Source organism: Melanostigma gelatinosum, assembly GCF_949748355.1.
Source record: "Melanostigma gelatinosum genome assembly, chromosome: 23".
In the NCBI taxonomy this organism is placed as follows: domain Eukaryota; kingdom Metazoa; phylum Chordata; class Actinopteri; order Perciformes; family Zoarcidae; genus Melanostigma; species Melanostigma gelatinosum.
Window position 1 is genome coordinate 3,101,268 of NC_136656.1, and position 25,576 is coordinate 3,126,843.

General features: G+C 43.3%; 1 protein-coding gene and 1 long non-coding RNA gene across 3 annotated transcripts in view; one reads left to right on the forward strand and one right to left on the reverse strand.

Annotated features, from left to right (window-relative positions):
• The window catches only part of col4a5 (collagen, type IV, alpha 5 (Alport syndrome)), a 36,177-nt gene extending 16,300 nt beyond the window's left edge, over positions 1–19,877 (reverse strand). For both annotated transcript variants that reach the window (XM_079295078.1, XM_079295077.1), the window contains exons 1-13: positions 19,534–19,877; positions 4,217–4,273; positions 4,044–4,133; positions 3,734–3,778; positions 3,406–3,450; positions 2,196–2,258; positions 1,897–1,950; positions 1,774–1,800; positions 1,601–1,681; positions 1,137–1,199; positions 960–995; positions 343–384; positions 164–256 (exon numbers count right to left, since the gene is read on the reverse strand). In XM_079295078.1, coding sequence (XP_079151204.1) covers positions 164–256; positions 343–384; positions 960–995; positions 1,137–1,199; positions 1,601–1,681; positions 1,774–1,800; positions 1,897–1,950; positions 2,196–2,258; positions 3,406–3,450; positions 3,734–3,778; positions 4,044–4,133; positions 4,217–4,273; positions 19,534–19,623 — 786 coding nt within the window. In that variant the 5' untranslated portion in view covers positions 19,624–19,877. The remainder of the gene's footprint in view (positions 1–163; positions 257–342; positions 385–959; positions 996–1,136; positions 1,200–1,600; positions 1,682–1,773; positions 1,801–1,896; positions 1,951–2,195; positions 2,259–3,405; positions 3,451–3,733; positions 3,779–4,043; positions 4,134–4,216; positions 4,274–19,533) is intronic.
• Positions 19,878–22,371: 2,494 nt separating this feature from the next.
• LOC306796719 overlaps positions 22,372–25,576 on the forward strand; it is a 44,382-nt gene continuing 41,177 nt past the window's right edge. The window contains exons 1-3 of the long non-coding RNA XR_013773072.1: positions 22,372–22,410; positions 22,588–22,720; positions 22,907–22,952. This is a non-coding gene — a long non-coding RNA (uncharacterized lncRNA). The remainder of the gene's footprint in view (positions 22,411–22,587; positions 22,721–22,906; positions 22,953–25,576) is intronic.

The following is a 25,576-nucleotide window of genomic DNA, read 5'->3' on the forward strand; positions in this document are numbered from 1 at the left end:
TAATTTGGGCTTTCGTCAGCCTATTTGAAGTACATTTTGTCACTTTGCAGCTATTTAACTTTTCTTTGTTGTCCGATCCAGACGAGCTCTGCTGCAGCTGAGCCAAAGCTACACCTGCGTTTGTGTATTTATTGCGTGCACTCTCAGTGCTGATCTGTATTACCTTGTCTCCTCTCTGAATCTCCGTCTCAGGTGGTCTCTTCTGTTCTCCAACTTGCCCTGGAGGACCAGGAGGTCCTGACAGACCTATTTCACCCTGTGGTCACACAAACACACCAGATGAGATTAAGGGTTACATTTTAAGCTTCCGAGTAACTTTGACTCCGGTAACGCGGTGAATACCTTCTCTCCTTTGGGCCCTTGGAAGTTCAATCCCATGTTTCCCTGTTGGAGAAAGCAGGAAAACAACAAGCTCTCAGTATCACAATATCAACAGGATGAGAAAATGACAAAACTGATTCATTTAGAGCAAATGCATGGGCCTCTAATGATCGGATTGCGTTGCAGTGGCCAGCTGTTTTTTACTGAGGTTGTTAAATCCAGTTTTTCCTCATTGGGCACCGGCGAGATGGAATAACATCCAGAGCAATATAAAGCTCACTTTCATCCTGAAGGGAAATTGTATTTTTTATTTAATCCTAAATCACTTCCAGTTGTTCTTCTAGTTGATAAATTTGCCTTGAATTCTTATGATGTATTGTTATGTTTCTTATTTGTGTTTCTTGGTGCCTATGATTGTTTGTTTATTGTGTTTTTACTCTGATATTCCATAAATGAGGTCTCTACCTCCACGTATTTCCAAGTTAAAATAAAGGCCGAATTAGTGAATGAATGACTCGTTGCCTTCATTTATTGCTGGTGAACAAGATTTGAATTGTGTGATGTGGTGTCACAATTAAATGTAATGTTAACCGCCATGTTGATATAACACACTAATTAACAATGAGCTTTGAACTCACCTTTGGTCCGGGATTACCTGGAGGACCTGGACGACCCTGGAAAACAAGCCCAGAAAACAATGCTGTTGGACTGCTGTTTACTTCCACAAACCTTAAATGTTCAACTGGTCATTACACTGCATGTGAAATACAAAGATGAAGAGGTTGATGTGGTGTTTTTGCAGCAGCCGTCTTTACCTCGTAGCCTCTGGGTCCTGGAGGACCGAGTGGACCCTGCAAACCGTGGGGTCCGGAGGTTCCCTGTGACATGAACACACACAGAAAAACTGTTGTTTAGACATACTTTAAAAATGAGTCTTTATTTGAAGGCTCAAGATACTAAAGTACATACTATTTTTGTAGTATTTCAGCATATAAATCATCAAATGTAATGAATAAGTGTCTCTCTACATAAATAACCCCTTAACAGACATGTCTTCCCGCTTATTTGGCTTAAAAGTAGTTTTTTTGACTCAGCTATTCTGTGTGAGCTTGTCCCAGCTCTTCGTTGAAGCTACATGATGTTTCTTATGTCCGTTATCGACTCCCAATCTTGCCTGACATATTTGGTATCTTTGGAAACTTTTGGATATCCACTTTGGACAAAGTTTGGCTGAACAGTATCCGTTTTTAAGAGGTTAAAATACACCCAAAAAACTCACAGGAAGTCCTGGTAATCCGGGCAATCCCACTGCTCCATTCTCTCCAAAGCGATTGGTGGAGATCACGTCACCTGGGTCGCCCTGTAGGGAGTCATTTAAACATTTAACCAAATCCCAAACCTCGAGGAACTATGATTCTGTGTGGCAATAAAAATGATGAAGGTGAGAGTAACCTTTTGTCCTGGCAGACCAGGTGGACCCTAGAAAGGAGAGAAGGGAGAACACGTTAAAGAAGAAAATGAATCGTTTAATAGTCTGATAACAAACAAACTTTCTCTTCAATGCTGCAAACTCACCGATCGCCCTTGCTGTCCGGGAATTCCTGAATTTCCTGGGAAACCTGCGTCACCCTTGAGAGAGGAGGAACACATTTAACACACAGCCCATAGACTATATGTAATATATATGATCTATTTTGTCGAAGCCCATAAAAGGATGCGTTCACGGCATTACAGAGGCTTTTCCAGTATGAGAATAACACAAATCCAGCATAAATCACTCATAATGTAAATAATGCAATTTTGTAGAACTCCTGACTTTTCATGATGTATTTAATTTACTGTCATTTGTTCCAAATGCCTTCATCATCAGATACCTTTGTCCCATTGCAACCTGCCACTCCTCTCGGGCCTGAAGGTCCGTCCTGCCCGGGCAGACCCTGAGGAAACAGGAAGTAAACAGGAAGTTACACAACATGTGCTACCTGGTCGTTGTTGTTTTTTGGCAAACTAGTGTAAGGAAGATTTCAGTGGGATTTTAGAAAGGGGTGTAAGTAACCCATTACAAAAAAAGTCGTGTGCATGTTCTTTGTTGGAGTAATTTAAAAAAAATCAGTGAATTGACTTTTACTTTGGTAGTCTTTAAGTCATGATAAACCGTGTGCGAATGGCACAAAATAATATATAAAACATAGATGGACATAATAAATAACTATGCATTAGGTTGTCATTATTGTACCTCGGAATAGGTAAAACAAAGGTTGCATCTTCCTGAAAGAATTACTAGTTTAAGGGTCCACCCGGTTGGGCACGCAAAGTGACCCAAATCAAACACACCCAACAGGTGCATGCTATGGCTAACATGCTAACATGCTAATAGTGGATCCTCCAAAGGTGGACTAAGGAGGACTGAGGAGGACCCAGGTGGACTAAGGAGGACTGAGGAGGACTGAGGTGGACTGAGGAGGACCCAGGAGGACTGAGGAGGACTCCCAGCATCACCTTCATACAGGTCAGGACAATGTCTCTGAAGCATTGTGTGAGCGTGACGAGAGGTTGTGTAAAAACTGTGCAGCTCTTATTTTTGCTGCACATATGTGCGTCTGCTTGCGTCTGCAGCTTCTGTGGAATTTGTTAATCAATGACCGTGAATGAAAGCCTTTCAAATTAGCTCGTAAAACGCTTATGCTAATTGCTAGCATGCCGACTATGATTATGGATATCTAAGAGTGCAGATAAGGGACTGTTATGGTTACAAAATACAGTTTAAACTATTTTAAACATTTGTGAGGTTGAGTTTACATGACAGGCTTAGATATGTGTCTGCTAGCGGTTAGCATAAGTGATTCACAGGCTAATTGGAAGGGTAAAATCAATAAACTCCGGGTAAATGTGATAGTATCGTGGAACAAGACCAGTAATTCATCTTTTTTTTTAAATAATCCAACGTTTACTCATAGTATAGTTTCACTGACCTTCGTTTTACTTCTTACACAAGTAATTTAACTTACTCGTAAAATGCTAAACAAAACTTCTAAATAATATTAGTTCCACCTTCTGAGTTTTAGATGATTTGGGAAAACTTACAGGAAGTCCTGGTGTTCCTGGGAATCCTGGCAATCCAGACGGCCCCTGTTAGAAAGAAAATAAAGATAAAAATGTCAAATATAAAAGCTGCAGAAGAGAAAGAGCTTCTAGTTTCTTCATGAGCTCAGTGACTCTGATAACGATGAGGTGGAATGTGGACATCTGCTGGTCAGCAGAACTTATTACAACTTTATTCTCATCGCGAATCAACCAAACTGATATCAAACTTCCTTTTTTACACTTTTTTAGGCTTTGTCTCTGAAGTGAAGTGTAAACTGTTGCTGCAAGAGAAGAGACAGCAAACAAATAATGATGATAATGTACTTACTCTGATTCCTTTTGGACCATATTGTCCTGAAGTTCCATCACTACCCTGAGACGAAAAACAGACAATACACAGGATTAGATGAATAATATCTTCACTGATTTGTGTCCATTTTAACGAGGATATAAAACTCATCTGCACTGAAAGTTTGCACCAAAACACTTCCATCAGATTCTCAGTTTTGTTTACTTGTTCAGAATTTCGTTAACTTACGCTAGAAATGCCAGACTGGAAGTGAGACTTCTCTTCTCAACCTTCCGACTCTTCCCTCACGTGTTCCAATTAAAAACCTAAATTGACCCTAAAAACCCACCTTCTCTCCTCTGCCGCCGATCGGCCCCTCAGGTCCGGGGAACCCTGGGACTCCTGGCTGTCCGGTGAGCCCTGGGAAACCCCGCTCACCCTGCAGACAGCGACGCAGATACAGTTAACAAACATCAACAAACAAAACTATACATTTTTTACATTGTGCGTCTTTTTGCCGACCTTGGTTCCTTTTACTCCGCTGCAGTCACATTTAGATCCCACGCAGCCATGGCAGGCCTGTTGAACGACAAGAAAAATAGATATTTATTTCACTTATATTCTCGTTTTTATAATTTAAAACAATAAATAAAAGGCGACAAAAACACTGACAATACCAGAGACAAATAATCATAAAAATGTCCTGCAGCATCCTGAGAACACTGACGCTGTGCTCTTTGTTTGCGTGTCTTCACTTGTTGGTGAATTCTCTTCATATAATATAATAATATTACGCACATCTATAAGTGAAAGTGGGTATTTTCATGCTGGAATCCACTAGAGTGCGCTCCATCGTTACGCTGCATGCTCCAGTGTTTCTTCCCACAGAGGAGGAGAAAGGTTGTTTAATGATGAGATGCGAGGTCAGCGAGGACCGAGACGACACGCTAACCTCAAATAAATATCCTTTATCTCAAATAAAACAAATGTCAGAAAATCTTCAGTTTTCTCAGCAGGAAATGCTTTTTTGTTGTGGAGAAGAGGGTGAGAGGAAAGAGAAGGGAGGGATGGGAGCGGGAGTGGCAAGCTGTTGATCCCATGCCTGTTGACACAGCGAATGCCAGACGGGCATCGATTGCACGCATGCCAGGCAGTCGGGTTGTGAGAAAGACACACGGGTTAGTCGAGTCAGCATTCTTCTGTGTCCATGTTTGTGTTCATGGCTTTGATGAGGAGCAACGGGAGGTTGTATTAGCTGTCCTGCTGCAGCACATTTTGCAGAGTTTCTTCTTTTAACATAATATCTACAGTTCAGCTTTGAGGCTCAGCATACATTCGGCAGAAAAGTATAAGAAATGTCCTTGAGGTTCCGTCTTCAAACGTCTTATTTAAATATATATATATAATGTTACATATATATATATATATATATATATATAAAATGTTTGTGTCGGACTGAACATCGGAGGCTCATACCGGCCGTCTCAGCTCAGTGATTCCCACAGTGAGATCACTGGAGGGAGGTTATTTGTTTTGTGACAACATCCTGACTCCCAAAACAGCGTTACCTCATAGGCAGCGAGTTTAAAACAACCAACGTCTCATGTGAAGTCGAGCCAGCTGCTGAACAATCAGCTCGTCCTCTTGTTATGCTCTCCGTCCAAACGTCTCCGTCAGTTTACTACCAGAATGAGTGGCATCAGTCTCCACAGACATGTTGTGTGTAGGGTGTAAGTGGACAGCTATTTTCTTTATTGTTTTATTTTAATCGTATGAGACAAAGAAAAGCTTTTTTCTATCGTGCAGATCTGTGTGTATGCAGTGGCGTCTTCCTGCAACACTCGGAGGCTAAAGCAAGGCCTTGGGTTGAGGGTTTGATTCCCACCGTGGCCTTCTACACCATAAAGGAGTTTTTTTTGGGGGGGGGGAGATTAAAAGATGCACAGAATGTCACATGTAGGTGACAACACAAAATGCGAACCGTTATCTGGACTGGAGGGTAGAGAGGTTTCCAACTCACACACACACACACACGCACACGCATACTTGCCTGAATACATTTGAACATGGGTAGCCGGCCGTGTGTGTGTGTGTGTGTGTGTAGGTGTTTTTACAAGCCCTGAATCTCCAGATTAGTGTCTGGTCTGCTACAGCTCAATGCAGTCTGCTCTCCCACGCCCAGGCTTGCAGCTCGCACTCTCTTCACCTCCATCCCCCTCTCTCTCTCTCTCTCTCTCTCTCTCTCTCTCTCTCTCTCTCTCTCTCTCTCTCTCTCTCTCTTCATCCATCGTCCATCGTATTTTTTACAACAGCTGAAGAAAGTTTTTTGTAACCAGTGTCGCATGAAAGCATGGTGGAATTAGCACGCTAGCTAACTAACCCGCCTAAATGAGAACAAATGATCAGCTAAACGCTCTTGTCACAGCGTAGGAAAGAACATTGCCGTCGCCGGATAAGTGACGACTTTGTTCAGATCATTTTCTGTGACCGGTGCAGCGTGAAAGCATGGTGGATTAAAGCTAGCTAAGAAGCCAGCCAGCCGCTAGTTAGCTTGCTAATTCCACTGTGCTTTCATGCTGCAGTGATTACAGAAAACCTCTTTCCCCACCATGGTGTTACTACTTGCATGAGTAAAAGATCTGAATACTTCCTGCATGTTATTACATCGTTCATCTACTTTATGACCTCATGAGTCTACTGTAAGGACAGTGAAGGTAGTTTGTGGCATGTTTGCGTGATCTCACGGTGCGTTTAGTTTCGTTCCCACGCGGCTGAGGTGTTGCTCTGTGTTCTGTTTGATCAGTTTCCCTTTGGGGTGAAATGAACTGAAAAAGCTGCCTAAATACAGTGTTAAAAGCATCTCTCTCTCCCCCTCTCCATGCTGCTCCCTCTCTCTACCCTCTCATTTACCCCCCAGGCACTGACGGGGCATGTAATCCACTTAGAGAGGTCAGTGAGCTGCAGATATTTGCTCCACTCCCTCTGTCTCTCTGTCTTTTAGCTCTCTCTATCATTTCCCCAACACTCTCCCCTAACCGCTGTCCCACTTTCTTTCTTTTATCCCATCACGCCAGCCCCAGCGATCGGGCCCTGAGGAGAGGTAAACTCTGGTTTGGCTCCGTGTAGGACAGGTGGTAACAGTCGGAGTCGTGCCCACACAGGTGAAGCTCTCGCTCTGAGGGCTGGAGGCCCAACGTGCACAATCTGAGGTCAAGGGGAGGCGGTTGATGAGCAAAAAGTAGCCGGACTTTATGTCCACGTGGTTGATTTTATGGCCTTAAGAAGTACGCAGACCCTTTACTTGTAGATTTAACGATGAATCATTCAGGATCGATACAGTAGGGACGCACGGCGCTACATATACATATATATATACGATACAGTAGGCGTGTTAAGAGTGATGGAGGGGTGAGCCAGGTGAGGGAGGGGGGGAGGAGGGGAGAAGGGGGGAGGAGGGGAGAAGGGGGGAGGAGGGGGAGCGGAAGGCATGTACCCGGGGATTAGAGCGGCGAGACTGGAATTCCCCCGCTCATCAAAGACTGATGATTAGACACCTACACTGCCCTGCCCTGAATAACACACACACACACACACACACACCCACACAAACACACACCCACACCTACACACACACACACACACAGAATGGAAATGTTTTCTCATACAATCTAGTTGGTTCTACTGTATTTCTGATCTGTTATTAGTATCAGTGTGATTAGTATCAGTGTGTGAGATTCACGGCGGGAATATTTGTAATTTTTCTGTCATATTTCCAATATTCTGCTTAAAGGATCAGTCCGTAATATTTCTGACTGTATATTTACACGCACAGGACATTAATGAGTCTCATATCAGAATATATAATCCAGTTTATACACTTTCTAAACCTGCTTCTGATCCATGCAGCTCCATTCATTTAAAATCCATCAGCTTCTCATATCTAGAGCAGTTTCCTGCTCTAGATACTGCTAGATACTAGATGCTGCCGTGCACTTTTTCCTACTTTGTGCTGCAACTGCTGCTCAACACTTTCTTCTTCTGACTTTTCACTTTGTCTTTTCTGTTGGCTTTAAGCTTCAAAAATGAAATCAGAGTTGATGCGTTACTGCTGAAAACTTGGATTGCGTTGGTGCACTGGTATCGTTTCATGGCTCACCTGTGTGTGTGTGTGTGTGTGTGTGTTCATCCTCGTTCTGGAGACTGGCCCTCCGGGCTCCGAGCCGCCGCCCCTCAAACCGTTGATCCCTTTTCATCGCCGCTGGACTTTGACTGCTTCAAGGTGCAGACGCCACGAGGGCGGCGACCAAACCAAATATTTTCACTTCCACTAAAAAAAAAAAAATTAAAAGAAATCGGAGCGTGTGTGTTTTGACTAACAGGCTCTTTCGAAGAGGAAGACCCCCGACTGTCTCACACACACACACACACACATGCATTTCTTTCTGCTTCTTGTGTCATCCACAAACACACACTTTCTATGGAGAGTTTAGACTTTCCAGAACTAAAGAGGGAGTGGTAAACACACACACACTATAAACTATCCTACAAATCTCTGACTGAGCCGTCGGTTGTCTGGGTTGCATTGTGGGTAATGTAGGCACCAGGTTTGGACAATAACGAAGGATGCATGATTAAAAAAAGTCCATAGTTGTGCTGCATTGATTTATTTCATCCTTTTCCTTGAAACCGTCCACTGTGACGGTGCTGTGGGAGTGAGATGCAGATGTAGAAATGCAGAAAAATGTATCTGAAGATTAACTTGAAGCTCATAGTTGCTCGAAAACATTCCCCCGATTGCTGAAGTTTGCAGATCCTGAAAGCATGCGTGCAAACGTTGCTGATCTATTGTGGATCTTGTCAATGGGGAGGGTTGAATTCCTCCCTCTGGGAGACATGACAACCCTCCCTGGCCCGGCCCGGCCCGACCCGACCTGACACAGCCTGACACAGGTTCAAACATGCCCCTTTACCATCCCATCTGCAACGCTCCACATACATCACCACTTGGCACGGCGCTTCCTAGCCAAGGGCAACAAAAAATGAGAGAGGGGAGCGGTGGCTCACCCCGACTGAATACCTGGAGAGACTGAGAGGAGGGAGGGAGGGAAGGAGGGAGGAGATGAAGGTAAAGGAAAGGAGGAAAAGGGAAGATCACTCCTGGGGGATTTAGGGATGCATTCAGGTCAGAAAACTGCTCAAACAGACAAATCTGTGTGGTCTAAATTGTTGTTCTTCCTTTTGGAATTCAGTTAATAAAACAGCCCAAAACACAGGGGTGTGACAAGTCTGTTTGGTACAATCGTGCAACTTTTTTTGGGGGGGGGGGGTTTCAGTCCAGCGGTCATGACCCGAGGACCTGTAACTACGTCCAGCTGTAACTCTCAACCCATGTCCATCTACAACCACCTCCTGCTCTCTGCTCTCGAGGGATCGCAAACAAATCACAAGGAAAACCAGATCGTAAACGAACCCCGTTTCCCTTTCAGACACTTTGCAGTGAGAGCGGACATCTGTGTAAACCTTTGAGCAAACCTGCATGCTTGGAGGTGCATCGCTGTTTGGATGAGCCTTAAATATTTACCCAGAAGCCTCTGCTGCAGACAAAACAAGATAGGATGTCCTGATGCTTTATCTGTGAGATAGTGGGACGGAGAGGAGTGAAAGCTCCTGGTTTACACCTGAACCTCACGCCCATGAAGCATCGCTGAACATCATTACATGTGCGTTAACCTGCTGCTTCTTGTAGCTTCTCTCGTTTATATTCGTGGTATTTTGACTCTGGCAGGCTTGTAGCTGCAATTAAATATAATGATATGCTTTACATACATTGAGATTCTCTTTCATTAGAACGAAGGAGACTCGTCCAAACCCCGACAAACAACTCCAAGTGAGCAGTGCACGTACTTTTGTCCACATACAGCATTTTGAGCAAATAAGTCACATTGTCATTCTTTTTACTTTTAGTTCGTACCGCAGCCGCCCTTACAAAGTGCGTACTGTTGCATGCAGGATGCATTCAGTTGGGACCTACTACTTCCTCTTGACATTGCACCTCTGACCCTCTCGCTCACATATCTGCTGAGCAGAGCATTGTGGGTCAGAATAGCCAGGAAAGCATGCTGGCTTGCAAACTGCAAAAATGGGACCGGATGCAATTAAACATACTGGTATTTTTTAGCATACTGCATTTGACGGACTATGTATTGGGACCTACTAAATCCTTTCCTGGCGTACTAAATAGTATCGTGGTATGGGTATTGGAACACACACTGTGCTTCTACCTGGACACCTGCAGTTCCACGTCTTCACCACATGAGGGCGGTGACGACAGCTGGAAGCATGCAGGTAAAAAGATGAAAAGCATGCATCAAAAGTCCAGAAAAACTCTTTTTCTAGATTTCTGGCCGTAGTTTGGTTCGGATCCTCACAGCTGCAACATGCTCTCTCTCTCTCTCTCTCTCTCTCTCTCTCTCTCTCTCTCTCTCTCTCTCTCTCTCGCGTCTCCAAGTCCTCAGTGTGAGATGTGATCTTCAGAAGAGGCAGGTCACAGCAGGTCCCTGCCCTGCCCACATTTCTCTCAAATGTTCTCACTTTAAAACCAGACACAGCAGCTGAAATGTTAAGTGTTTCAGGGGGAAGTTCAGGCTTTCTGTTGTTTCTGCACCAAGTAAAAAGTAAGAGAGGTGAAATGCTGGAAATGCTAAGAAAAGCACTCGCTGGGAAAGACTAGCTTCTCAGGGTCAGCTGTTAGCATTGTAGCTATCTTATCATCACTGTCTGATGAAAAATGTGCATCCAAAATGTTTTGTGGCAATGCAACTTTTAGATAATATAATGGGTGATTGTTTTGTTTTTCTGAGCCTCAGACGAGAGTTTTAATCCTTTATGCATTCTTAAATGTTTTAAAAGAAAGTTAGAAAGTCACTTAAACACAACAAGCAAGTTCAGTTTTTCAGTTCCCCAATAAATAAGTCTTAAAATCTGTTTTGTTCACTTTAGTTGAACCAGAAGATAGGAAGGGTCCTAAATGCTCTATGGCTGCCCAAATGTTTGCCTTTATTATTTTCTTGACTAAAAACACAAAAGTTGACGAACCATCGCTCTTCATGTCTCGTCTTTTTGGTCTTCCTCTACACCTCTCACCTACACTCCTTCAGTTTATCTTTCTTTCTCTTCTCCTCTTGTCTATCCCTCCACGCCTCTCCTGCTCCTCCTCCTCCAGATGTTCGATATTTCCCGTTGTTCTGACCGGCGGGGGGGTCGGTTTGTCTTGGAATCCCATGCACTCGGTGTTGACACGCACAAACAGACATGTGCACACACACACACACACATACTTATATACAAGCAAAGAAATAAAGGTACGTCTTGTCTTTATATTTTGAATTACACTATATTGACAATAAAGATGGAAAAACTTTTGTTTGATTTCCAATTCCCTTTCCAAACTACTTACGAATGTAAAACAATATATGTTTGCCAACAAAGGAAATAGAAAGAGAAACCTGCCTTTTATCGCCGCTCAACCACATACAAAGGGTGACAAATTCAAGGAAAAACCTGAACAAATGACCCGAGAAACATGTCGAACCAAGTGAAGGAATCCTTCCATAAGTTCAGATACTTGAAGACTCTATAATGTCCCCATCTGTGCATCTACATCAATAAGCAGAAAGAAAACAGGCCACAAAGTCATTCAAAAATGAGAAAATACACCAAGAATTACTTCAAAAACTACGTACAAACAGGACACAGTTGTGTTCCTAAAAAGTTCCCAAAAAGTCATTACAGACTAGAAATAAAAGGGAAGAAGAAGAAAATATCGTAAACTTGTAATTAATAAACAAGCGGTGGATCAGGTGCCTCCGTGTCACTAAACAACACGCACCTCGCTCTGCTGCTGAACATTATCCTCCGACTGCATGCTAACGGCTTAGCCGCATACCAGCCGGCACGCTGCGCTGCAGGATTAACTCAGACCTGCTCCACCTGAGGGACACACAGCGGCATGCAGCTCAGTGTGAAGTACAAACAGTGTTTGTGTCTACTGTATGTACAGGACAAGCTCTTAGGATCTGACCCGGGACTCTGATCTGATGGAGAGGGAGGAAAGAAAGAGGGGGAGGTGGAGACCAAGGAAGAAAATGGACCAATCGACGAAGGCCAGAACAACCCATTAGTCGACTAAGGAGCCGCATTATTGGTTCAGTCTCACCAACCAAAGTAATCATTAACCAGGAAGTATAAAGACGGCACAAAGTCACAGGAGGCGAGTGGAAGGGTCCAACAAACAGCCCTCTCAGAAACATGAGGAACAACGTTTCATAAGATATCACACAAACTGTTGCACGAGACGGTTTGGTTACAGGAAACTTGTTGTTAATGCATCCCACCGGCCCTCCTAAAAGGCGTTCAGTGCTGCAACAACATCACACTACTTCCAGCATTTTGCTCCGCAGAGACCTGAGTCATACCTCCATACTTTGAAATAACTCTGTCTGGACAAGTATATAAAAGGGAATGTGATAGCGCTGTACTCTGAAACAGTAGCCACACACACACACATGCTAAATAACACACTCCATACCACTTTTTCCCATGTGGCTTTCAGGGAAACCCTGTTTCCTACTCAGAAGTGTGATTAGACAAACAGGTGCCCGAAATGCAAGCGAGAGCATTAAAATGAGAGAGAGAGAGAGAGAGAGAGAAACACCAGAGAAGAGAGAACCAGATGCCCTCCCACACTACGGTCGAATCAGCTGCAGTCAAAACAGCTTTCTGCCTTTCTGAAGCAGCTCTGATGACTTCATTCATTCCTTCACAGACTGCTGCAGACTACAGGCTAAGCTGTGTGTGTGTGTGTTTGTGTGTGTGTGTGTGTGTGTGTGTTGTCGCTCCTCGCCATCAGTCCCTCATGTGAGATGAACAGATCTGGAGGATTGGTGGAGAGGTGGAGGCCGAGAGATGAAGTGCTGTTTCATGAGTGCAGATGAACCGATTGGTGGACTTGGCTGTCAATCATCACATCAGTACTCCGGTTACTTATGAGTAGAATAAGTTGTGCCTGCTTGTAGCCCCGACTTGTGTTGCATTGTTATTGCGACCAAAGCAGCACAAGGTTTAGCGCTCTGCTGCGATAAGTTAATGTCTCTTTTATGTGTTTATTCTCATACTTTTGTGAATAAATCACATTCGCACAATCAGAAATATTTGCGTCACGGTGTAACTTGAGTAAAAGTTGAACAATGTTGCCTCAATTTGACAGCTTTAGAATTTGAATAAAAGCATTTTTTGACTTCGTATTTCTATGTAAACCTCTTCACATAGATAATCCACCAAAACTCTTGAAGTGGTGTCCTGGACAATGTGGGGACTGCAGGTGGGACACTTGGAGATGCTGATGTGCAAAGTTGCCCCGTGGTTGCGAAGCAATATGTTGTTTAGGAAATCTTTTCTTTTGAGGGAATCGAGAAACCGAAAGAGCAAGAACGCCTGGAAACAAGGTGACTTTGTGTTTGAGAGAGAAAGACGAGAGTGACCAGAGACACGGAGGGGAGGCTCTGCAGGTCGCTGTAAAAAGCCGTTGAACGATGTGAAGGCGAGGCCAGTCGGCATATTTGTTCATACAGTACGTCGGGGGGAAGCTGTACAACACGGGGTTAAGCAGGTGAGAGGGGAAGGAGAGAGGAAAGAAGGAGACATCTGTAGATCGAGGTCACCCGATTGAAACTCCTCCCTTCTTCTTCTCTCAGGAAGAAAGAATGCAGAACAGTAAACGCTTTACAGGACAGATATGTGATGCATTTCAATTTGCTCTCTTTGATCATTTTGTTTTTCTTTCTCCTTCTCCGGTCGAGCTTTATTGTTTTTCTTTGCTTCCCACCTGAAGCGATATGTTTTTCACTTCGTCCCTGAAGCAGCACTCTGTTCTTTCCTTTGGGCTGTAAAAAAATTCCTTTTTTTTCTAGAGAGAGAGAAAGAAGGGAGGGAGGGAGGGAGGGAGGGAGGACGGCATGTCTTGTGACTGCTCAGTGTAGGTGGACTTGGCCTACTGGATCACACACACACACACACACACACACACACACACACACACACACACACACACACACACACACACACACACACACACAAGGCAAGAGAATTTCATTTTTTGATTAAAAAAAAAAGCAATCACAACTTCACTACAAGCTGAAAGCGGCTGCTGAACTTCCACACCTGCATCAATCATAAATAACTCTTCCACTTGTACAGCTGCCGCCTCCGTAGTACTTTCCGGTTCGGATTTTCTGACAAATATCACATGAACAAACAGAGTCTGATGTTTAATGCTGCAGTTCCAGATGTCTGGCTTTCCCACCAGCACATGAACACAACATAGCACTAAAACATTGGATTATCACCAAAAAGCTGATCCCAGAATCAAATCTTACAAACAGACACAGCTTTCCTACCCGAGGACCAGATTCAATCCCACGCAAAGGAAAGAAAACCGCACTCACAGTGTGAAACGATCAAAAGAAGACGAAGCAGAGACGTAGACGCATCTGACATCATTTACTCAAAGTGCTTCGCTACATATCCACAGGACTACATGTACCGGTGTGATGGCTCAAACAGTCCAACATGCAACACAAGTCCAACAAACTGCTGGTTTAAAGACACTATGTGCAGTACAGGAAACATGGGATGTATATAGACATTCACGGGATTCTTCTTAATCCTAATCTGTAGAAAAAGAGCTTTAATCTGGATATTCTCACCGCCCTTTAAAGAAGTGACCGCTGCTTAACCCTCCGCATCAGAAGATCACGGATTCCTGACTTTCGTAACCCAGAAGAGCTTTGCACAATCTTTAAGTCGCTCACAGAAGCTGGCGGTCATGTGGGGCGCCGTGGTTAACACGACTGTGCGCTGTTGTTTTCAGGGGGTCGTGAGTAACAGAGTAAAAATAAGTTTAAACTGCACAGTGGACTGGTTCGAGATGAGAGCAGGACATATGTTAAGAAGCATAGATGGATGGATGAAGGGGGGGGGGGCTCTGTTGACCTTTAAAGTCTCAAAGCAAAAAGTGAGGGATGAAGTAAATGAAGAAGTGTGTAACAAACACAGCGAGTTTACCGTCCTCTGAACACTGAGGGGGAGGAGAGGGTGATAACGGGGTGAAGGGGGAGAGAAAGATGTCTTGTGCAAAGAGATTAAATGAGATTAAATGAGATCAAATGAGATCATGAGCCAGTGGGACGAAAACACGAAGCAGGACGAGGACGTTTTAAATCCAAGTGTTTGATTTACAAAATACTGCTACTACTACTGATACAAATACTGCTACTACTGCTGGCGCTGTAGGTACTAATAGTACTGATACAAATACTGCTACTACTGCTGGCCCTGTAGGTACTACTACTGATACAAATACTGCTACTACTGCTGGCCCTGTAGGTACTACTACTGATACAAATACTGCTACTACTGCTGGCCCTGTAGGTACTAATAGTACTGATACAAATACTGCGACTGCTACTACTGCTGTTGCTGCTCCTTCTACATTCTGCTGGTACTGCTCATACTACTATTGCTGGTACTACTACTGCTACTAAACTACAAATGGGACTACTGCTATTACTACTAATGCTACTACAACTTCTACTGAAACAACTACTACTAAACTACTACTACTACTGCTACTAGTACTGCTGCTGGTACTGCTAATACTACTCCTGTAGCCACTGCTAGTCCCCCTCCTACAGTACTACCACTACTACTGTAACTCTTGCTATTGCTATTCTACTACTTCGAAACTTACTTCCGTTACGACTACTAATCGTACTACAACGACTACTACTGCTGCTACTACTATACTACAATGTCTGCAGGTACTAGTGTACTACTGCCTCTGACAATACTAATCCTCCTCTTGCCGATACTACTAAAACTCTCGCTAATGCTGTTACTCTAAATACTACAGCAACTTCTACAAATACTACTTCTGCAGTTACTACTGCTATTACTAGCGTTAAAACAAGTGGTACTCCTACATCTCATATTACTACTACTACTGAAACTCATACAACGGTTGCTGGTACTACTAGTAGTATTTCTACACTTACTACATGGAGTACTGCTTCCAGCTGTAAACAGAGAGACAGAGTACATGCAGAGCAGGAGGGAGTGAAAGTACTGGATAGAAGTAATTAGCTGTCTAAACATTGACTTTTCTGTCCACCTGTTAATCCTAATGGCATCTTCAGCTCATTGACACCACAGTGTGAGTTCCACCAGGAAACACACACACACAAGTACACACAAAGTACTCCTTCATAATGTGTCACTATATAAAGGAGGTAAATAGGATTGCTGCTTGTTTAAGGAGCCCTTCTCCCAGAGCAGGTGAGATAAAGATGGAATTTGAACACAAAGGGAAGGGAGAGACGTGGGAGAGATGTGGGAGAGACGTGGGAGAGACGTGGGAGAGATGTGGGAGAGATGTGGGAGAGACGTGGGAGAGACGTGGGAGAGATGTGGGAGAGATGTGGGAGAGACGTGGGAGAGACGTGGGAGAGATGTGGGAGAGATGTGGGAGAGACGTGGGAGAAGAACAGATACAGTCAGAAGGAGTGTAAAGGAACGCTGATTATTCTGTGACGTCAGGATTTCCCAAAGGTCTGTTGTTTGGGTCAAAACGACTAAATCTACAGCCGCGCTTTCCAAAAGAAATGTGCAAAAAGAAAAATCTGTTTTTGTTTCATTCAAATATTCATTGTTGTATCAGAAATGGCAGCTGAAAGCCATAAAGATAAATGATCTTTCGGACTTCAGTCCACAAGACAATTAAGTATCGCTGCAACTAACGATTATTTTTATACCGATTTGTTTCATTAAATGGTGAAAAATGCAGAGATGAACTCTGCTTCTGCTTGTTTTGTTCAATCTACACCTCAAAGATGTTCAGCTTTATTCTCACAAGACAAAGAAAAGTAGCAAATCTTCACATTTGAGATGTTTGAACAAAGAAAAAACTGTTTTTTTTGTTTGAAAAAGGAAAAATGAATTGATCATCGAAATAGTTACTGGTTAATTCTCAATAAACTCATCGTTGCAGCTCTAATTAGATCAGCAATCGTTTGTTTTTTTTAAACTTTAAATATGGTGAATTGGAGGAGCGAGTCGGCGTGTTGTGAAGTTTGGGAAACATTTTTGGAGATTGAAGTTACATTTTGTCTTCTTTTTAAAAAAACATTGGCACAAGCGTTTTGTTTCCCGCATAAAACTGGTGACGCCGACACTGACACCACTTCTACTGTGAGAAACAAAATGGTGAAACATCTCTGCAGTATTGGTTGGATTTGTGTTTAACTTTGCAAATTCCAGGAAGGAGAAATGATTAACTCTCCTGCGTTTCTGTGCGCAGTGGGAGACGGCGAGAACAAGAGGTGGACGAGGAGGAAAGAAAAGAAGAGCGGACTGAAGAAGACGAGGGAGAAGCGCTCAGGTGCAGCTCTGCAGCGTGAGCAGACGTATCTCTGCAATCGGAGGATGTTATGGCTACCACACACACACACACACACTCATACAGCTCCACCTGGGATGAGGGTCATCTAAAAGGTGAGGCGTGTGTGCGTGTGTGTGCGTGTGTGTGTGCACAGGAAAGCATGCATCAAATTAAGTGTGTGTTTGTGGTTGCGCGGCATGACGGGTTCAAAGGAAAACCTCCAGGTATACATTACCGCTGAACTCGCTCACCTGGCTGAATGTTAGATTCATATCTAGGCAGGGATTAATACTGCACACACACACACACACACACACACACACATGACCAAATAGCTGTGAAACAGTGATGAATGAGACGCTCTATTTATGATAAATTAATTATTCCAAGCCGAATGAGAGGCTCTTTGCATGTGTGTGTGTAAAGGGATTTTATTTTCTCTGTCCTGTGAAAACCATGTGTCTCTAAATATCAACTTTATATGAACTATAAGAAAGAAGCGGCCTCTTGAGGAGTTAATCCTTCATGTTTAAAATACTTGAGCATGTTTGGAGATGCTCGTTCATGAGCTGACCTCCAGGTATGTGGTGGTATTGCGTCACACACACGGCCTCCACTAGGGGGCCTCGGTGAGAGCACTAGTGCAGCTCAGACTGAACCAGGAGAAGTGGGAGAGAAAGTCAAAATAACTTGCAACAACACCTGCATCCTCCCTCCATCTTTCATTCTCATCCTCCTCTTTTTTTCCTTCATCGTCTTCACTCACTAACTCTTCCTGCTCAAACTCACTGATGAAGGCTCTGGTCCATCCATCTCTCCCCTCTAAACTTCTAAACAAAGTGGACCCCCTCTCTCTCCATCTCTTCAATCCATAGTTGGGGTCTAATAAACCATTTTAAAGGACATATTCACCTGTAGTGAAATAGATTTAAAGCCCTCTGTGCGCCTGGTTACATCAAACAACGTCGCTGCCTTTTTATGAACTGTTCTGACTTGCATGAAAAAAACGTCTTGAAGATTTAATCTGTTTCGTGCTGCAGCAACACCCCGCCGGCAGGCAGGAGGAAGGTCCCCGAGTTCAGACTTCAAGTATTTTGTAGACAAGATGCATAAACTGATGGGAGGAGGCCACCTGCGTTGTTATTTATACAAATGATCTGGTGTAAACTTTGAGCAGGCTCCCTCACCCTCTCACCCTGAACTGATCAAAAAGTGACCTTTACGTAATGCAATGCTGCCATAAGTGCAAATATCTTCAAGGTGGAGGTGCAGAAGTCTTCTAACATAAAGGACAAAAAGTGCTACAGGCTCATACCGCACATGCTGATGAACAGCAGGCCTGATTGGACACGCAGCGTGTGGGCGGGGTCGTGCGCAGCAGCGTGCAACTTTATAGCCCTCGTGAATTATTAATGAGGATGTGAATATTCATGAGCGGATAGCCTGTTGGAATATTACATGAGGAGTCGGGCTGAGACGCCCCGCACTGACTGATCGATGCCCACTAATGCAGAGTGAAGGGGAGGGAAAGTACGCGCTAAACACGGATCTCAAGTGCAAAGAGACATTTTCACCTTTATGCACATGAACTGGCTGCAGAGAGTCTGGTGTTAGGATGCAATAAAGATGTGTTCAATATGCGTCAGTAACCATGGTGCTGTCCATATAAAACACACACCTGCAAAAGGGGAGATGCACCTTCATAACCGCTGCAACAAATCACATTCCCGCTCCTCTGGGATGTCACCAAACTGAAACATTACGCACCGTGTGTTTTAGGTCAGACGGGCGGCAGACCGCGTCATCACGCTGACAGGAGCAGGAATGTTGCGTTTAGTGTGTTTAGTTACACGCGCTCCTCCTCATACCGTTTCTATACGTCGTCTATGTTTTAAGTGCGAGACTAAAAACAAAATGTGCGATGCCGGCTGTCGGTTGAGGAAGGACCGTGACGCGCAGGGACCGGCCGGCCGGGACAGAAACGCCGTCCGATCCTTCCATGAAACTACAAAGCAGAAGGTGCTCACTGGTCCCCGGCGTCAAAAAAGAAAGACAGAAAAAAGTGCAGTAAAAGAGCAGCACAACGGCGTGTAATCGGGTTTATTGTTTTCATTGCAACACAGTTGTAAAGTGGATTCTTATGATTATTAGAGCAGAAGGATATGCACTTGTTATAAAGCGAGCCTCTCTATTTATAAACCTTAGCTGGGCCGGCTGTGAGAGCCGTTGGTGTCCCGGTGTCCCTGAGCGCGAGCGCATGTACGGTCTCTTCGTGCGGGGTTGAAAAGCCGATCAAAAAGAGGGATCCAAACAGTACAACAGGAGAGAAGCCGAGGAACGCACTTACCGCAGAGTCGGATCGCTGCACCGCGACGCACAGGGCGAGGAGGAGCAGAGGCTCGGCGAGCCGTCGCAGGCTCTTCAGGTCTTTATTCATCTCGGTGGGGTGAATACAACACGGATCCGTCTGCGTTAACACTCACAAACTCTACTCTCTACTCGCGTGTCATAGCCCTGCGTCTCTCTCTGTCTCCCCCCTCTGCACACTTGCTCTTCAGAGAAATAGAAGTAATAAGAAAAAAGGCACTTCTTCTCGGCGTGTCGGCTGTTGTTGCGCTTGCAGAGGCTTCCAGTGGTCCTGGCTCTGGCACCGTGCGCCTCTGCAGTCCCCCTCTCTAACTTTTTCTCTCCTCGACGTGCAACTTCCTAGCCGGATCTACTTCCCCCAACCAGGGCGCACTGATATTAGCACTGCACCTACACCAAGACCAAGACAGGCAAGTTCACCTAAAATAAAGTTTCAGGATGAATTGCGTCTTAAAATCTGGTCCAACCAACGTGGGACATTCCAGTCCAAAAAAATGATTTGTTTTAAATCCCTCTCCAATTAAAAATGATTTAATAATGTTGGGACCTCGCACACGCGGATGGATTTGGTTCCTTCCTCTTGCGTGCCTCCCCAATTCTACCCAACGCCTGAGGCTGCACAAAACAAATGTTTGACATTAAACCTTTATTTGACATTTTCTATCCGCCCGGACATGTTGCATTCCTGCCAGATTATTAAGGGGCCAAATACTCTCTGTTGACTCCTGACAGAGAGATGCTGCCGGCAGAATGGAACAAGAAATGTACTTTAAGTTAAACAAACCCAAAGAACATCATCCTCTTCTTCTCAGAAATATACATTTAAAATTTTTTTTTTAACAATGTAACAATTCATGATGAAATGTTAAATGTTCATGACGAGTCTTGATGGCACTAAAACACCTAAAATGCTGGTGACGTCCTTTATGGGGGCTTGACGTTGTAAAGTAAGCAGTTAATAATCGTTTATCTGTTTCACAACTTTCACTCTCAACTGTATTAGTTTTACACTTTGTCTCCATGGACTGACATGCTGTTCTTACTGTATTCAGGAGCAGGTGCAGAACAGAATTCCAAAATTGAGAAACTGAGTACGTCAAAGAACCACTTTCTCACCATAGAGCGCCATTGAAGTCACTCTGCCTCATAATGTCAAATGACCTTAAACTGAACGCAACAGACAGTTGCCAGCTTATTAAACTGATGCAATCTAATACAACAGTCTTGCAACAATTCCTTCAATGTTTCCTTTTGAAACACTTTTTGAGAACTCTATGGTCATTTTGGAGTCTGTTGCGATGCTGTTGAATTGTGTTGTGTTGTACTGACAGGTGTTTCTTTTAATTTGTCCACCCCATTTATATCAGGGGGGACAGAGGGACTGCAGTTCCATTCATCTCCTTCTAACTTAGATCTGGAAACTCGGCAAAAACGACCATTAAAATGTAACGAAGTATTAAGTTACTTTGAAGAAAGTATGAGCTTCTTAGGTTTGAGATATTTCCGCTACATGGGTTAGGGTTAGGGTTGGGGATATATGTTTGGGTAATAAATATATTAATAATTGCAGCAATGACTATAATGTGACATCAAAGTGCAAAACAAAATGGTCCCAGTCAGGATCCCTGCGGTGCTCCGCATCTGAAAAGCTGTCGAGGACAACAAAGATGCTTTTGTGTGAACGAGGAACATGAGTCAACAAAATCTGTTGAAGACTCAGGTCAAGTTGAGCTAAAATAGAACATTCAAGAGCTAAATGAGGACTGTTTGCAACTTGAGTAACTCAGTGTCTGCACCATGTTTAGAGCAGCAGGTCATGAGGCGTTCAATGTTTTTAATTTGATCTCATAGGCTTCTATATGTAACAATTAACATTTACTGCGATGTGTGAACGGACTGTAAAGTAACTTCAACACTGAGACTTTCTCGGTTTGCCCATAACAGATTGTCAACTGATTTCTATGTAAAGTACTAGAGACATTTTTGCAGTGAAAGACCCCAAAGAATGTGCCGTTTATGCGTGGTCCCTAGTGTCTTCCCCTTTGTCCCGCAGGTCCAACAGTGTGTAGCTAAAGTAGCGGGTTTGATTTTAGCTAACAATAAATGATGTGAAGCCAAGAGGGATGCAAGGCGGGGCCGGCCAAGCAGCTCACTGGAAGCTAAGGCTAGCCAGCTAGCTGTGACACAGCTGCGCTGCAGATCTGGCATTGGTTGCTTCGTAACGTTAGCTGATGAAGTAATTTGCTATTTTAATCCTAAAATATATTTTCAGGATATGTTTTTAAATGTGTAAGAGGATTGTATTAAATGTAGGATACACAACAGAAATATCATGCAACCACACTAGATTCAATATTTTGTAGTAGACGACTTAATAGAGTACAATATGACCATTGATGATGTGGGTGATAATGTAGCATAAAGACTCATAAGGTCATTTTAAAGTACAGGGATTATTGATAAACTCACTTTTTTAAGGATATTGTGTTTATATCAAAGGGGATACAATAAAGGAAACAAGTTCATAGAGGTTTCTATGAGCTCATAATTGAGGTTCATTCGAATAAAAGTCTTTATATCTTTAAATATTAACGTTTAAATATTTTCTCTATTTCTATTTTTCATGGCTAACAACCAAATAGAGACTTGCTCCGGGTTTGAGGAGCTTCCTCTGCAGCTCCAACCAGTTTGAAGAGGTTACGGTCTGTGCGCGTGGGTAAAGTCTCCAGCTTGCAGCCAAAAGGTATGGAGGCATGAATGACATGTGTTGGCCCCTCCTCTCCCTGCTGTGGTGCGTTGCTGAGTCGAAGCGCAACAACCCGGAGAGCGCAGCAGCGACTTCACCGCTGCGACTTTGGTGAGTTGGATAAGCTCTCATGAAAGAAATCACCTTTAAAGAAAGAGGCTTTTCTCTCCGTGCTGCTTTGTGGTTAAATGCGTAAAGATGTGTGTGTGTGTACGTGTATTAATGCGGGTTGTGTTTGGTGGGGGGACTACTTTATCTCTCTCTTTCTCTCTGTCTGTCTCCGGGTAGATGACAGGGGCTTTTTTTGTTTGGAGTCGTCGATGAGCGCGTTTGAAGTGCCTTGCTGGTGAAGACAAGGGGATCGACTCTGGACCTGCGGTTCCCCCCTCTCTGCCAGTCGGATCCAAAAAATGAAATTCCTGTAAGCCATTTTTTCCCTCGCGCTTCAAACTTCATTCTTAAAAAAAAAGTTCTCAGCTTTGCAAGCAGCCGCTCGGAGCTCGGTCACGGCTCGCTGGCGACGTTTGAGCCGAGCTCCGGAGCAGTTTACCTGCCAGAACATCACCGGGGGAGCAACAAACTAACCAAATGTTTATTTCTCTGGCAGGATTTGTGTGATAGCAGTCGCTCTGGCGGCGAGATCTGCGCACGGAGTAAGTCCCATTTGCTTATGTTACCCTCCTTCAGGTGGAGTGTCTCTCCACTCGGCTTTATTTGCAGCACAGATGTCACATAAGAACTATGAAGCTGAATGTGCTACATGTTTGCATTGCGGCTGTTTAGTTCCAGGTCTACTAGACACTTTTTAACTTTTTAACTTTTTAACTTGCGTCACGTTGTGGGTGTCTTCAGTCTGCCGCATGAGGAGACACATTTCTGAATATATTCCTAGTCACTCTACACACCTATATATAAGGACAGTTAAGTCACTGTTTTTCAGTACCTTTTGTTGCCATTTTTATAGAAATTAATATTCCAACTGCGTTCAGCGCCTTTCAACCTATGGATGTTTTTTTAAATGTCTTGTTGTGAAGTTTGCGTTTATTAGTAGCCCGAGGGACTGAAAAAAACAGCTCATATTTGAGTGGGCGCGCTCAGATTCATTTGCAATTCAAACCCCGCCCCGCTGATGAATATTTAAAGTAGGAGATTATTGGGCAACGCGCCTTGTTCGCGAGCCACACCTTTACAAGAAAGCTGCGGGACTCATCTTCTGCGGCAAGAGAGTGAAGCAAGCAGGCTCCTTTCTTTCTTTACGCCACTCACATCTGCATTATTTCAACCTTTTATATGGTATTCTACTCATCAGCATTGGGGCTGTTTGAAGGCATATAGCACACTGGAAATGCTGTGAATCTATTTCGCTTTGTTTCTCATTGTATTCTTATTTCATGTTCTCAAATCTTACCGATTAGTATAAAAAAAACTGTGCACGGTGAAAAATTACAAAAATATACTCCAAAATAAACATCTGAACCATGAACAAAATGTAGTGTGACTGTCCAGTGAAAACCATGTATATCCTAATTTTAACACTTTACTTTAACTCTTCCTATTCAGCATTTATAACCACTATGCAACCATGTAATACATGTTCATAACCCACTATAATGTAGCTGAAAGTGTTTATTAATGTACAGTGTTACAATATTAGCATCCAGTCTCTGTCATTTACGCCAGGCTCTACTGGTTTATATATTGATTATTGCTACTTTAACTTAAATATAAAAATATTTGAATACTTCTTTCTCCACTGACTATAAGACACTTATAAATGTTTGTTGTTTGAATGACTGGAACTTGGTCCAACTCAGTTTAAGAACTTGACATATTAGTTGGTATTTAAATCTACTACAATCCGTCATCATTTTATGTGTAAGTTGATCTTTATATGTAAAAGTAAACAAATTAACTTGTGATGAAAGTAAAGTACATCAAGTGGGGGGAAAGTAGTATTTGCAGTAGAAGTAGCATGTTACATAACACGCAAGTAACAGTACCTAAAGTGTGTGTGTGTGTGTGTGTGTGTGTGTGTTGACTGACAGATGAGTTCATTGGGTGGTCTGAGCTGTCATTACCGTGGTAACTGTGTCTTTAGGTATCGCCGTGGTGAGCTGGCTAGCGGTCCAGCCCAGAGTTAGCGCGTGTTTTAGGCTCATTTAAAAATAGGAAGTTAATCCTAAATTCATGCACTGAAAGCATAAGAAGACCAACACTGAATTTTGAAATACTTGTATATTTTGGAATGCTTTATTTATTTTAACCATCTAGTTAGCATGTCTAGAAGAAGCCAGCTTGGTTAGGGGCTAGGAGGAGCGTGTTAGCATTGTTTAGCTTGTGAGTTTGCTCGTTAGCTATGATGCTAACACTGGACTTACTCTTCTCAAGCTACAAGCTGCGGAGCTACCAGAACATTTATTGAGCCACATGAAAAATAAATGTGGAAATATGTGTATCTTCTGGTGTGTTAGCATTGTTTAGCTTGCCTGTTAGCAGGTTTGCTGGCTAGTTTCAACAATGATGTTTCAGTGAACACACAGAGAGCAAGAAGTGTCTCTACGGGTGACACAGCTGTGTCACCCTTACAGACATCACACTCGGGTGAGGAGGAGTGGTGAGGAGAAGGGAGGAGGCATGACGGGAAGGAGAGGAGGGAGTCAGAGGTTGGAGCGGGTGATTCTGTACTACCTGGATGGTTATGAAATGCCTTTACGTTGGTTGGAATGCAAGATGGATGCGTTGTACACACGTGTGCCTGCTGTTTAATCTCAGTCAGGTGACACATGAGGGTTTTAGAACAAGTTTGACAATCTTGGATATGTTGAGTGGGCTTAGTTCAGGGCAGAAATGGACATTTTCCATTTGTTTTTAATTGCTTGCTGTGCAGCTCTTTGGATGTCTTCTTCCTACTGTTCCACAGTATTTATTTTTGTGTGATATGACAATCAATTAGCAGACTCTTGAAACTTGCTTGAGAAGTCGAATCCGTCATCATTATTGCATTATCATTTTTGACTCTATTTATCAATTACTAATTTTTGCCTTTAAATTTAGGAACATGCAGTCAAAAGTGGGCATGCATCATTTCTTTAGAGCATACCAAAGTCATTTAAATTGCGCATTTTATCCGACATAACAACCAAAAACAAACATATTCACTTTACTATTATGGAACAACAACAAAGCATCAAATCACATTTGAAAAGCTTTTGCTCATTTGAAATTTCTGCCTGAAAAAGGACTGAAATCTGCAGTATATGGGTGAACATATGCAAAA